Raw genomic sequence first — 14,917 nt, forward strand, 5'->3', positions numbered from 1 at the left:
TTTTTGTTTTTTTCTTTTGTTTCTTTTGTCAATTGTTTATAGTTTTGTTTAAACAACAACAACCACAGATATCATAGTACCTTTTAATTAATTTGTTTTGAACACAAATTTGTTTCAGATAAAACCTTTTCTTAGTGATTGGATTAAAAGTTTAATGGACAATATTAGACATGAAAAGACTAAAGTCAGTTAAAAATTGTTTATTAAAATTTCTTGTAAATAAACCTAAATATAGAACAGTATATTAAATTTACTTTTCCTTACAAGAGGACTAATTTTGTAATTACACAATATGCCAAAAATGTTCAAATTTATCTGTATAGACAATTTTTGAGTTTCAAATTGTTGGGGTTGTTTTGCAACGTTGCTCCTGATGAATAAAACGACGTGGAATTGCTCGCGCTGTTGCACGCTTGTCCAGGACATTGGAAAATCTCCTGCAACGGTATTTCCGGATTTTCGGCCGTAATCGCGTTAATCGAAGACATCTAAACCGAAACATGGTTATGGAAATAACATTATTTTGCAGGAATAGTTACCTTGGACGTTACAAGCATCAGTTGCTCTTCCTTTTTGTGCAACATGTTCGTCAACATTGCCTGAACTCTTTTCTGTGCGCAGATTTGCTGCTGAAAATCTGACACCGTCTCTACTAATCTCTGAGTCGCAAACTTGGCTGCATTCGTAGCCTGCATTTTTTCTTTATGCAGAATCAGCTTCTCCGTTTCCCATTCTCTTTGTAAAGAGTTTAATTGTAATTGCAACTCGTCTATGTGAATTGGGTTGGTTTTGGACAGTATGTCTCTGTTGTCTTTTATAAAACCCTCCAATTGTTCCATCTCATATGACAATTTGTTTTTCTGATGTTCGATTTTCTATAACCAATTGGTCATTACATACAATCATAAATACTACTTACGAAGATGTCTTACCTTTAACTTGTCTATCAATTCCATTCGTTCTTTAGTTTCTATTTCCAATTGTCGTTTGTTTTTCCTTAATTCTTCGTTCAAATCATAGATTTCTGCCACTGATGCGTTGGCAATTTCCATCGATTTTTTGCTTTCAGTACTATGTTCCTTAATTCTCTTTTGCAAGTTTTCAATTGTCTTTATTTGGTCTTCGATTACTTTGTTTCTTTCATTCAATGTGTCATCTTGTTGTGAAAGCTTATCCCTAAAAAGGATCTTTAGGTAAAGTTAAAAAAGTATCAAAAATAGGAGTATACATCAGTTCCATAATTCTTAATCTCATGTCGTTGCATTGGAGGTCGCCATTTCCCAAAGTTAAAGTCTTCCTCAGTTCCTCCATTTCCTTTTCAAGTTCGCCGCTCCTCTTCCTCATCATTTCAACATCGCTTTCCGCTTCCAGAATACGTTTCTCCTATAATTTGTAACATTAGTAAACCTGAATCAAATATAAACGGATTGGATCCACCTTAATTTGAAGTGTTTCGTCTTGAGTCTTCAGTCGATTCTCTTGCTGCTTGTTGACTTCGGTCAGATGAAGTAGAGTGTGTTTGTTTTGTTCGACAATGCCCGTAAGTTGATCTACTAGATTTTTTAGTTCCATTCTTTCGTTTTGGAAAGTATTCTCTTTTTCAGCCATGGTGCTGTTTACTTTTGCACACTGTCGTTCCAATTTCTCACACCTCAAAACATTTAAACATTGATTTAAAGTTGGAACACTAATAATAATTGCTTACTTTTTGGCACATTCCTCGTATTGTTGGTACTTTGACAGCAACTCCTTATACTTTTTGTTCAGTGCGTCGTAATCGCGTTTGAGACGATTATACTCACACTGACTGGTCACTTCTTTTTCCAACTTTTCAGCTTCCACGTCTCCAATTCTCTTGGTGAGATACAACACTTCTTCCGATAAACGTGTCTCGTTCTCCCTCAACTTCTCCAACTCCGGTTCGTACTTATTAAGACAATTACACTTTTCCAACAAGCTTCCTTCCAGAGATTTGATTTCCTGCAAGTAAAATGTTGTGGTGACGTTTGGTTTATTTAATATATAATTGTTACTTTGGTGTATTCCTTGATTTTGGTTTTAAGTTGTTGATTTTCGTCGTACGTTTCGTTTAGTTTGCTTTGTAGTTCTTGCACGCATTTGGCGTAGGCCTCGTTGGAGTTTTTCAGAGCCTCACATTCCGCATTGATTTGATATTCTGAGGTGTGGCGAAACTCCTCCAACTCTTGACATTTTTTAGTCAGTTCTGCGACGAGCGTACTTTTCTCAGTAATATCAGTTTCTAGCTGTTTCATCGACTCCATTATTTGGGAGATTTGCCTGTCTTTTTCCTGGATGCACTTGGCGAATTTGTCTTTGCTGTAGTTCATTACGTTGGAGGATATTAGGGCTTTTTCGTGTAGCAGGCCGACCTTTTCGTCGTAGATGTTGAGCAGGCCGTTCAGTTTCTTCAAGTCTTTCACCACGTTTTGGTATTCCGTTTCTTTATTATTGTACTTTTCTTCTAGTTGTTCGTTTTCGGTTTTGAGGGATGTTACTTGTTTGTTCAGCTGTTCGATAAGTGTTTTTTGTACGAGTGCTTGAGAATCAGTTACGAACTCATCTTGTTGGCTGCTTCTTTTAGAGTTATCCAGTTCAGAATTGATGGAGTTGTCCGGATTGAAAAATTCCAAATTTTGCTTCGATAACAGTTTGCTTTTGGTCACTGTGGTATATTTACGTTTGGGATTTTTTGGCAAATCTATCATGGCCGAATCCTTTTTGGTCATGGAAGGTGACTTTTTCGACACCTTCCTCGCTGGTGACATTTTCTTGGATACAGGCGATAACATACTATTACATTTTCCGATTGCAGAACTACCTGAAACGTCGACGAAACCATCAATGTGAGTTCAATGGAAGTGAACGAAATTACCTCTAATACAAAATTTATTATTGACATTTTGAGACATTTTTTCACCTCTTTGATCGATTATGTCTCGTTTGAATTCTTTTGGTTTGCGGTTTTCGTTTCTTAAATTAATATAAAGGCTTTTTTTAGTGTTGGTGGTTACGTTTGGTGAACTAAAAATTGTTCAGGTGAAGGGAACAAGTACGAGGAAAGGGAAGACAAGGAATCTTACTTTAAACATGAACAGTCTCCGGGATCACAGGTATGTTTCATTCGTTGCAAAGATGTTGACATTGTTAGCTCATTTATTTCATTTTCCACTTCCTTTATTATTTTATCTATATCCTGAAACGAAATAGGACACGTCGAATCGACATTTAACATAACAATGATCTTTTGTATCTTACTGTACACATAATTTAGGAAAATCCAATTTATCTAATGTACCAGATGTAGTTCCTTCATCGTGAGTTATATTGGCTTTAGCGTCCAATACGTGCGACTGAAATTGTCAAACTTGACATAAGAGAAAACATGTCACAAGTTTTGGCGGGTACTTATAATTTAATCGTGGTATTTCCAGCTGTTTCAAACAACTAAATAATCAATCAATTATTATAAAAATTTTGTGATTCATTTTATAACTTAATAAACAAAAATTACTCACGTTTAATGGCCTTAAATTATTGATTGATTTAATGAAACATAATTAGACACACCAACGATTCTAATTTAGTTATAATTTCCTTGTTTTGTTTTTTAATTTGATCAATCGAATTTGTATTTAGCATAAAAATGTGCATTTGTTGTTTATCTAATTAAATTATTGCTATTCGTGTTCTTAGTATCTTCCGATGATGTTAACACTTGAATCATTAAAAAGAAGAAAAAAATGCTTGTAACAATTCAAGGTTGATTCTTTACATATTTCAAGAACAAAACATTTCATACATTTAAAAGAGAGTCATCGATGAAATGAATTAAGGTTGAAAAGAGAAAATGATTTTGTAAGAATGGTGTGGTGCATTAACAATTTCCATTACCTTCTTCGGGTTTGGACGGGAAGTAAAAAATTGATGGTTGCGAATCTGTCATTAAATTAATTTGTAATTGTGAACGTTTAATTAAATGAAAACTTCAAGGATTTGTTTTTGTTATTTACAAACGAATCGTTATGAAATGCGAAAATTTATCGTATTCGTCGATAACATTAAATTGTACAGACGTACATGAATTTTTTGGATGTTTAGTCAATGAACTTTACGGAACTTACGGAGGTTAATAATGGTGATGGTATTTTGAATAGTGACCTCACCACCTCGATTTTTTGTGTTGTAATGTTTTGCTCATTTAATTCTACATATTTTTTGCACCATGTAATTTATTCGGATTGACTACAAAGTATTGTCTGATACTCATTTAAAAGTAATTAAATTACACATTGTTTATAAGACATTTGAGAGTGAAGAAAAATCGTTGGGCCGACAATGAATAAAAGATTGAAAGCAAATTTCTTCATACAACACAATTTGTCAAAGGTCATTTATTTATATGTGAATAAGTAATGTTCTTATTGCATGTTTTTGCAAATATTTAACATTTCTGCATAGAATTTCAATTAACTATATGTTACAACTGTTGTCCTTCATTCTATTAGTTAGATATTTTTGTTTAATCTGTCCTAATTTTTATATATCGTTAACTTTGAATAATGATCATCGTTTTGAACATTTCTACATACATTATGTTACAATCATATTTTTCTATTTTCCCTAAAATATTTTATAGTTATCAATTATTTAATTAAAAAATGAATACTATTGGAAACTTCTTTTCTTTTCAATTTTCATTTTGGTCATTAATTAATTACTTAACTGTCAAATAAGAATAATATGAAGATAATGGAACAGAATTGAAATTAAATGGAAAGATGTACAAGTACAAAGTCACGTGCGGAAGATGTATTCAACCTCGAGGCTTCGCTTACGACCGATAAATTCCTCCAATGTCCAACAAGTCGAAGCAGTGTATTCCGCGTGTCACGAAAGACTCATGATCATGATCAGTATTTATATTCGGCTTACCTAATCCGACGGCGTCAATTTGCCAACGTCTGCTCTGCCTACACCGACATCGAAAATTGAAAAAGTGCGTCAGTTATCAATCGGCGAAGCGGTGGAAATGTTGAAAATGCACCGAGTGTCGTTCTTCGTTTGGGCGGTGCTGCTTTCGGTCGGGGCGCAGGATTTGGGCGACAATGTGGCGGCGAACAATTTGTTTCCGGCGTCCCAAATCGCGCCCGGAAGACCGTTAATCATCAAAAACTATCCGGCTGTTGAGAACTATCAAAGTGAGTTGTACGAAGTTTACGCCGAACCTTACCAATATGTAAGTCCTGTATTAGTTATTATTGCATTTAATATTCGACTACAAAAATAATTGATTACTGAATGAATTGAAAGAAAATTTACTTTTTTTCAAAATTCATCGTTTATTGTCTTTTAAAATATGAAATTTTTATTGTTTTTACAATTTTATCTGTATTAAAACAAAAATTGATACATTTTTAATTTAATAGATCATTTAACTTTTATCAAAATATTTTAATTAACCTTTTCTTGGGTATAAATAAGAAATAGTTAATTAAGTTAAATAAGTACACAAATACTTAATAGAATATTAAATTTAACATAAACTGTGATTTATGTTTAGTTGAACAATGAACAATTTTTAACAATACAAATTTCAATTAAAAAAGAAAAATAAAATTTGATTTATATTTTTTATTAAGATAATTGTTATCATAATCAATATCCATCATAAATTATTTATTAGTGAATTTGTTTTAATTAAAATTCTAAATTGTGAAACACTTGAAAATATTTAGTTAACAAAATAATATTTATTACATTTAATATAAACAATATAATTTAATAACATATTTAATAGAAATTATGTATGTATAAAATGTAATTGAAATGTTATTGTACGATTAAAATTAATTGTTGTATCAAAAATAAAAACACAAAAACAATATGTTCTCAAAACAATGTATAAGTAACACCGGCGCATCCACCATTTTTCAAAAAAATAGATAACCTTGTGTTCTCCGACGACGACCTCCATTAAAACTATTCATTAATTTATTCATTAGCAAAGTTGCTCATTTCTTTGAGGTTACAGCAATCAACACTATAATTTTCGCGTAATTATTCATATTAAAAGTATCGCAACACATAAATTACTCGTTACTTCAATAATTAATATGTGAACAAAGGTGGCAAATAATATTTTCCTTAAGGTTAATTATAATTTTAATATTATAATGGTGATTAAACATAGGCCCAAAGACATCTGTCGGCGATCGCCCTTATCAGCAGCGAGGGTGATTCCTCGGTGACCGGCGAGGTGTTCTTCACCCAGAAACACCCTCCAGCGGGTCCGGTTTACGTCAGAGGCAACATAACCGGTCTGTCCGAAGGGAAGCACGGCTTCCACATCCACCAAGCCGGCGACCTCAGGGAGGGGTGCTCCAAACTTGGGCCTCACTTCAACCCCTTTCTGGTAAGTAAAATTCGAGTGTAACTATATGTTATAATCATCATCCCCGTGGTTGCAGCTTCAACACGGCGACAGGTTGGATTTTGTACGTCACGTGGGTGACATGGGGAACCTAGAGGCCAACGGGGAGGGCAGAGCCGAGTTCGAATTCGTCGATCGACTGATGTCGCTGATTGGCGGGTCCAGGAGTATCATAGGACGTGCCGTGGTCATCACCGAGAATCCTGATGATTTGGGCAGGAGTGGAACCGCCGTCAGCTTGAGCACCGGCGACTCGGGGAACCCCATTGCTTGTGGTGTCATTGCTTATCTTAATTGAGTCATTTCGGACTGTTGATGTATCGTGAAACTGGAATAAATTGTATATAATGTTGTGTCTGTTGTGATTGAAGAAGGAATTAGTTTCAGTTTTGTAAATAATAAATTGGCAATTACCAATTGGTATTCGGCACAAATAATCACACAACATTGTCTTATCTTAATAATCACACACCTATTATAGATATGGAGGTACTACATATGTGGATACATATTTCCTTAGTTTAAATTAAAATATTTTAAAAATAATCTACCCCACGTAAAAAGATAATTTTGATTAAATTCTTTAAATATTAATTGTGGCTAAAATTGTTGTATATTATTTAAATTTTCACCTAGATAAATATTTTACATAAGAGATTTTAGATCAATTTATTAATAAAATTATAATTTTGTATATTATGTTAGTTTATATTATATTATATTATCATTCTAAAAATAAAAATCCTAACAATAGCTACTTTTATAAGATTTTACAGAGATTTAAAATTTGTTTTTCGTAGTTAATAATAAGAATTATTAATCTTTGTATCAGTTGATCAAAATTTTTGTCATAATATAATTAACAACAACTATTTTCCTCACGTATATAGATAACTTTGATTTATCGTCAACATTTACTTCACAAGTAACACTTCACATTTATTGGATGTTAATTTATTTTTAGAATCGGATTTTAAAAAGTAAATCTCATGATCTGTTTTAAATTTTTATGTAATAAAAAAAATATTAAAAAATACAAGAATTTTCAAATCAAAATAAATGAGAATTTACACAAATAAAGAAATAAAATAATATAATTATAATAAATTCAGATTTGAATAATTACCATTTTTGTGACTTACTTTTTTTGTTTTTGTTCTTTTTAGTAAAAAAATAAAGAAACTTATATTATGATATATTTAAAATGAATAATATACATAGTTTTTGATACATATTTACCATTATTATAAAAAATCATTGAATTTTATTAATTACATTAAGAATTATATTAAATTATTTGTTTTTAATAAATTAATATTGGTAGAATACAGTGAGATCATACAAATTTATCATTAAAAGTTTCCATAAAATTACTCATACCGAAAGAGTATTTATTTATTTATTTATTTACATTTAATTATGCTTTTGGTTGTATGCAAATCTGTCAATGACTCAAATGAAAATGACTGTCTTGTGTTTGTATGTTATCTGTGTTTTGATACCACACGTTAGTCAAGGTTCTGTCCAATATCTTACAAGATAACACAGCGACACTATAAAACTCTATAATTAACGCAGAGCACCTTATACTGGTGGTATCCTTCACCTGAAACTAGACCAAATCAAATTGGATAACCTTTAAAATTATTAGTTACAATTGTGAACAAGTGTGTGGTGGTTCGTTTCACTCCAGTCATTCCTCTATTTTTTATTACTACTTATTGATGTGAGTATCATGCTTTAATTTAATTGACTATTTCTTTTTTAATTACAATTCTGAAGTAAATACTTTAATCAAAATTAATTTTGATGTAAAACTAATTTGAAAATAAAATGAGATCATTTTTTTTTTTAAATAAAAATTTTGTTTTCATTTTGAAAAAGTTTTATGGTAAGACAATTGGAATTGTTGATATGTGAGTACGCCCATGATTTGTGCAAGTAGTTTTATTAACTGAATTAGACACGTGAAAATGAAAGTCACCCATGTCTATAAAAATAAGTAATAGCCACACCGATAAAAGAACTTAAATTCATCATGCGAACAAACCTTAAAGAGAAATGACGCAATGGAAATTACATGGTTGATCTCAGAGATGCTAAATTGATACAATGGCTTTGAATTTATACGTTTTTATTATTTAAATATGTAGGATGTTGCCATTATTCATATTTAATAGTGCGCCAAAGCTGATTATGTCTTAATCCTCTTTAGTATTGATTTTTGCTTTGCTTATAAAACAATTCTTGTACAAGGATTTGCATATTGTGGTTAAGTGTTTATTTCGAAATGTCGAAAATAATGGAAATACCTATAACTGATTATTCTGTGAATCTATAATAATTTGCATTGTAATGATCTACAGAATACATTAATTTCTTCGAGAAACTTTTAATATAATTTATATCCATTTAAAACTTATAAAATTGACAATATAATATGTAATTCAACGACCAGTTTAATTCCATTCCATAATTTCTGAATTACAATCGTTTTCTACTTCAGATGTTGATTTTTCTGTACAATATTCTGACAAGAAATGTTCATTTGTGTCTATTGTTCCTTTGATTTTATGTAATTGTGAAATTAGAAAATACTCTCGTCATTGACATTAATTATTTTATGTCTAGACTGCAAATTTGCTTATCGTATTAGAAACTATATTTATGTATGTGTATTTACAAACTAAAATTTATTTTTAAATATTTATATAAATTGTAGATATATCAAAATTAATTTAAAATAAATTTAAATCTAAATTAAAATATGGTACGCCATTGATCAATTTAACTTAATTGCAGATTATTATTCAAAGACAATAGCTTCCTAATTGCTGTTGTTTGATTATTCTTGGGAATAAAAACTGACCTTTTTAGTTATTATTTAATGTGTTGGATAAAAACTAATTGTTGCCACGTTGATTGGACGTGCTTGGATGGATGTTTTAGCAGTGATTAAGATTAGTGGTATAGGTATTTAAAAGATAATTAATTATTTATAATTTTTGTTATTTATAATGAAATTAACACTAATCGAATGACTTAATGATAATTACATAATGAAACTTGAGAACGAGTTTAAATCATTTAAATTAATTTTGTAACACAGACAATAACCAGTTGGTCACTTTCTTCAGTCATTCCATTTTAAAAACATGCAATGCAGATTATTATTTATAATCATTCAATTAAAATTAAACATAAATATGCCAAATCAAAGATAAGATTTTTTGGATTCAACACAAGGACAGTTTCATTGAGTTACTAAAGCAATTATTTATCATTATCGCCTTGTTAAACATCATGAACCAGCAAACCGGTGAGATAAAGATGGTCACCTTGAAAGACTGAAAGAGCTGTATTTAAATTCCCCACATCATTTGTTTATAAACAATTCAGCCGTCAACGTTGAACGACGCATAATTGCAGTTTCACTTTACGTAACGTTGTCGCTGACATTTCTTTATCAGTTCCATTCTGTTGTACTTTCAGACGCAATGATCAAGTTTGTCGTCTTCCTCGCCTTGTGGGCGATGGTTTGCTCCGAGGTAAGTCACCCTTTCGTTCCCCTCAGTCAAATGTTATTGTAGGGATATTTTTAGGACGCACCAAAGACTGCCGTGGTCAAAATTGCCTCCGACAATGTGAAAGGAGAACTGAAAATATTCCAAAATACGGATAACACTCTTACCATCGAAGGAACGATCTTCGGATTGACGACAGGTAAACACGGCTTCCACGTGCACGAAAAAGGAGATCTGTCCAAAAATTGTACGGGTGCCGGAGGTCACTTCAATCCTGAAAAGGTAATAATTGTCAACAAGATTTAACAGCATTTTAAACAACCGTCATTGGCTTTAGAAAAACCACGGCGCTCCGGAAGACGAAGATCGCCACGTGGGTGATTTGGGCAACATCGAAGCCGACGACAACGGAACTGCCAAAGTCAATATTACCGACAAATTGATCGCTCTTTCTGGAACCAACAACATCATCGGTCGCGCCATTGTCATCCATGCCGATCCAGACGATCTGGGACTCGGTGGTTTCGACGATTCCAAAACCACTGGACACGCTGGACTCAGAGTCGCATGCGGAATTATTGTGTAAATATTTTATCTATGTTCTGTTGTTTTTGTTTTGGACGAATAAAGTTTTGAAACGCAACCCTTACGTAATAAATTGAAAGTGGCTTTTTGTTTGTTTTGTTAATTAAATTTTGAGGCACATTAGGATTAATAATAAAATGAATGTACCCCACAGAGTTGCACGGTCAGTGGCGAATGCGCCAATCGATTCTGGGGACATAAAAGGTGATGTCACTTTTACTCAGTACAGTGACGACACTGTTGAAGTTGAAGGAATAATTACTGGATTGGCTCCAGGACTACACGGGTTCCATATCCATGAAAAGGGAGATCTGTCCGACAATTGTCAAGCTGTTGGGGCTCATTTTAATCCTAACAAGGTACTAGTTACATAAAAGCCCCTTAGGGCAGTTAAAAATTACAAAAGTTCTGTTGGTAAATATTAATTATGTTATTTAGAAAAACCATGGTGCTCCTGAAGACGAAGATCGCCACGTGGGTGACTTGGGAAACATCGAAGCCGACGACAAAGGGGTGGCCAGGTTCAAGATTAACGACAAACTGATTTCCCTTTCGGGTGCAAACAGCGTCCTTAATCGTGCCGTCGCCATTCACGCCGACGCTGACGATCTCGGTCTTGGCGGATTTGAGGATTCCAAAACGACCGGACATGCTGGCCTCAAAATTGCATGCGGGATCATTCAGTAAATATTTTTTTGTAAATCCTACTTCACTGAAGGATCACTCTATCGAAAAACTACGAAAAATTGTTAATATAATAATGAATTAGTTGAGAAAGTTTTATAATCTTCAATTTGTACATAAATTTTTATGTTCTGTTACAGACAAGGTAATTCTGCAAATAAGCTGGGGACGAACTTAGGATTCATGCTCATTTTAATCGCAGTGATGCACCTTCTTATTTCTCCTTGAGTTGTTTATCATAATTTAGTATTATTTGTATAATATGAGTGATAATTTATTTTTCCTGCTTTCTACGTATGTATTTATTTATTTGACGTAATAAATTGTTGTAGTTAAGTTTCCATTTATGTCGTTGTCCTTTGCGTACGAAGCGTTTAAACGTTAAAACTTTTACGATGGCTATTTCGTTGTTGGTAAAAATTTAAAGCAAAATCAATATGATAGAATTTGTTTGCATGTTAGCCTTAATGATTCAGTCACTTCTAAAAATAGTCAAGACGTTTGAGAAACGACAATTCCTTTAGTCAAAAGGAAAATGTAAATAGTGTTTTATTAACGTTAAGTTATACAATCGATTTCTGTCGTATTTGATGATGAAATTAGTACGCATCAATGAGTAATAAATATTGCAGGCAGTTTATTAATCAATAACTGCGAGTATTGTTAGAACTAATAGAAATGATTATATTTAAAACTGTGAGAAATAATAAAGTCAAATTCAGAATCATAATCCACTATATTTTTAAATAATAATTAACATTACTTACAAAAATTATTTTAAATAATAAAAATGTCAAAAATAATTATAATAAATTCATTCAATTTATCATTTTAATTAATACATTTTACTATTTTTACTTCTTGTTTCTTTTTGGTGTTTCCTTAATTATCTAATTTTTAATATTTTAATTTTATTAATTTTATAAAATATACTATATTCTGAAAATATTGGTTAATGACTCCAGACTATTTTTTATGGTTGGCGTGTTTGAGCCCCACACTGAAAATTTATTCATTGTTCTAACAATAATTTTGTGAAAGGTCAAATCGTGGAACAATAGTTTGTTAACCTCTCCTAAACTAGTTATATATACAAATCGATATGTTTGTGTGTATGTAAATTCACCTAAGCCTATAACTGTAATTGACACAAACTTTTGATAAACAACATTACTGACAATTCAATATTTATCTATTTTTATCACAACTTAACACGACTTCGATTTTAGCCAATTTGTTGCATTATTTATTTCTTACGAAATTTTAATTTTATGTGGCTTAAATCAAATTATTTTAAAAAAATGACACAGTTAGTTATAATTACAATATAAGATAAAAAATTATTAAATAATATATATTAAGTTTGATATTTATGCTATAAAAATACTCTATAATTATATCAATATTATCTTTTAAAAGTATAATTAACTATCAAGAACAACAAAATAGGTTAAGTACTCATCTATTTAATTAATATTACTAATCTTAATATCGTATTTCATCATTAATTCTGAAGTAATACAAATTGTAATAATTTACAATCAAGATTTATATATTTCTACTTCTTTTGTATAACATATTTCATTTATAAACACACCTAACATAGAAAAAAATATCATATAGGTCTAGACTAGAAAGTATTGGTCCTGCTATTAAGGTCATCAAGTTGCTTATTACCTAATAATACTTATTTAATTGTGATTTTGCCTTGGATTTTAGTCGATGATCGTTGAAAAATACTTTGTACTTGTTGCTTTTCAAAATGAGTTTAAACTGCTGGACATCAGTTCGTCGCAGGAACGTATGTCACTCTAAATAAATCCAGCGTGTATAACTGCTTCATTGATGCTTCAATTTCACCGGCGTGACGTCACGGATGTGAAAATTAGCAGCACACAAAACGAGGGTATTCGGTCGACCTTAGTGCACAGTCAAAATACAAGGTAAAGCCCAGTTCAAAGTTTACAAACCGTATAAATCAGTCACAACGATTGTCGCAGTCTTATCGTTATCACGATCACTTGGGACACATGGGTGTCCACGTCCGCGTTCATTAGAAGCAGTGCATCCGTCAAAATGGACGTGTTCGACGAGTGGAGCGAACTCGCTGATGACTACAAACAATTGGAGAAGCAAAACGAGGCGTATCTGTCGCAATTGGCCGCCTTGAGTGCTGTGCAAGAGAACTGTTTGAAGAAAATCGCCCATCAAAGGTACAGGATCGGTGTCATCTCTAAATATCTGAGGGAATTGGAACGGAAACCGCGGAACAACAATGAGCATTTGGAGAAAGTGGAAAAGTTGAAGAACGACATCCTAAAACGTGAAGTTGATTTGCAGCACATCGAATCAACGTTGCCCAGGACGGGAGGGAAGTATCTCCGAGTGGTGTTGGGTAACATAGACGTGTCCTTTTTGAATAAAGATGCCAAAATTAGATACAAGGATGAATACGAAAAGTTCAAGCTTATATCACACATAATTTGCTTCGTAGTGGTGTTGATAAATCTGCAGGTACATTTTAGACCGTTGGAATTAGCCTATTTCTTTTTCTTGGTATGGTACTATTGTACTTTGACCATTCGAGAAAGCATCCTGAAGGTGAACGGTTCGAGGATTAAGGGCTGGTGGAGAATACATCACGTTATATCCATCGTGACTTCAGGAATTCTATTAATTTGGCCTGACAATACTATTTGGCACGAATTCAGGTACCAGTTCTTCCTTTACACCATCTACAGCTGCATAGTTCAGTATCTGCAATTCAAATATCAAAGTGGGCAGTTGTACCGTTTGAAAGCCCTTGGAAAAAGGAAAGACATGGACATCACAATCGAAGGCTTTCATTCTTGGATGTGGAGAGGGCTGTCCTTTTTACTTCCATTCCTTTTCGTCGTCTACATCGTTCAGTTCATCAACGCAGTGACTTTGTTCAGATTGTGCTTGTACCACCCATACACTTGGCATGTGCCTGCACTGATAGTACTCTTTGTGGTGCTTTGTGTGGGAAATACAGCCACCACAATTATGGTGGTACCTGACAAATTAAAGAAGAAAATGATTGATCAGTATCGATTGAGAATTAACTTTCCCTCTATTCCTTCTGTAAGTAACTTTAATGGTACCAAAAAATAGGTTTTTAATTAGTTATTGCATCAATAACGTTTATTTGTGATATATTTTTAGATAATAAAAGTTTATTTATGCTATTTTTGTTTTATTAAAATATTTATTATTAAAACATGTGGTAAGTTTTTGATATTGAAATATTAAACTGCAATTAGTTATGAATTATTATTAAACGACAGCAGAAAAGAAACAAGTCTAGTCGCTGACTAACATAAATAATCATTGTAAACAGTTTAGTAAATTCCTTAGCAGAAAATGATATCAAGGTCAAGGACAGATTTATTTAATTTACATAAACTTATTCCTCGTATAAAACTGTCACTTTATCAGTAAATTATCATTCGGACGTTACACTCATCTATCTCAACAATAGTGGAGTAGAGTTACTCATCTTTTGTACTCATCGATGCACTCCAATCCCAAGTCCAAACTTCAACAAACGTACAATGGAAAATTTTATCAATGACAAACATTACAACGAATAACTAAATAATAATTCCCAGGCAAGTCCTTGAAAATGAAGGATTGCTTCCCCCGCATGTGA

At 32.3% G+C, this 14,917-nt stretch overlaps 4 protein-coding genes across 5 annotated transcripts; 3 read left to right on the plus strand and 1 right to left on the minus strand.

The window, feature by feature from the left end:
• Nucleotides 1–185: 185 nt before the first annotated feature.
• LOC109600334 (thyroid receptor-interacting protein 11) lies at nucleotides 186–5,031 on the minus strand. 2 transcript variants are annotated; one of them, XM_020016474.2, is made up of 11 exons: nucleotides 4,954–5,031; nucleotides 3,277–3,371; nucleotides 3,102–3,214; nucleotides 2,894–2,991; nucleotides 2,034–2,839; nucleotides 1,706–1,980; nucleotides 1,438–1,651; nucleotides 1,229–1,383; nucleotides 933–1,176; nucleotides 540–875; nucleotides 186–488 (listed from the first exon to the last, which is right to left on the minus strand). In XM_020016474.2, exons 2-11 carry the CDS (start codon nucleotides 3,283–3,285, stop codon nucleotides 312–314), a joined length of 2,427 nt encoding a protein of 808 aa, XP_019872033.2. In that variant the 5' UTR covers nucleotides 3,286–3,371; nucleotides 4,954–5,031; the 3' UTR covers nucleotides 186–311. The 2 variants fall into 2 exon arrangements, with proteins under 2 accessions (XP_019872033.2, XP_019872032.2); XM_020016473.2 differs by having other exon boundaries at nucleotides 2,894–3,042.
• A 19-nt stretch (nucleotides 5,032–5,050) lies between these two features.
• LOC126265623 (superoxide dismutase [Cu-Zn]-like) lies at nucleotides 5,051–6,804 on the plus strand. The gene is made up of 3 exons (XM_049967668.1): nucleotides 5,051–5,257; nucleotides 6,212–6,433; nucleotides 6,489–6,804. The coding sequence occupies exons 1-3, from the start codon at nucleotides 5,051–5,053 to the stop codon at nucleotides 6,747–6,749; spliced, it is 690 nt and encodes a 229-aa protein (XP_049823625.1). The 3' UTR covers nucleotides 6,750–6,804.
• A 1,156-nt stretch (nucleotides 6,805–7,960) lies between these two features.
• On the plus strand, nucleotides 7,961–11,580 carry LOC109600335 (extracellular superoxide dismutase [Cu-Zn] 3). The gene is made up of 7 exons (XM_020016475.2): nucleotides 7,961–8,177; nucleotides 9,944–9,999; nucleotides 10,054–10,257; nucleotides 10,313–10,557; nucleotides 10,715–10,919; nucleotides 10,999–11,243; nucleotides 11,385–11,580. Exons 2-7 carry the CDS (start codon nucleotides 9,949–9,951, stop codon nucleotides 11,470–11,472), a joined length of 1,038 nt encoding a protein of 345 aa, XP_019872034.2. The 5' UTR covers nucleotides 7,961–8,177; nucleotides 9,944–9,948; the 3' UTR covers nucleotides 11,473–11,580.
• A 1,276-nt stretch (nucleotides 11,581–12,856) lies between these two features.
• Nucleotides 12,857–14,451, plus strand: LOC109600320 (transmembrane protein 120 homolog). Its single transcript, XM_020016457.2, has 2 exons — nucleotides 12,857–13,187; nucleotides 13,245–14,451. The coding sequence occupies exons 1-2, from the start codon at nucleotides 13,090–13,092 to the stop codon at nucleotides 14,377–14,379; spliced, it is 1,233 nt and encodes a 410-aa protein (XP_019872016.1). The 5' UTR covers nucleotides 12,857–13,089; the 3' UTR covers nucleotides 14,380–14,451.
• The last annotated feature ends 466 nt before the right edge of the window (nucleotides 14,452–14,917 follow it).

Source organism: Aethina tumida, chromosome 5, assembly GCF_024364675.1.
Source record: "Aethina tumida isolate Nest 87 chromosome 5, icAetTumi1.1, whole genome shotgun sequence".
Lineage (NCBI taxonomy): Eukaryota > Metazoa > Arthropoda > Insecta > Coleoptera > Nitidulidae > Aethina > Aethina tumida.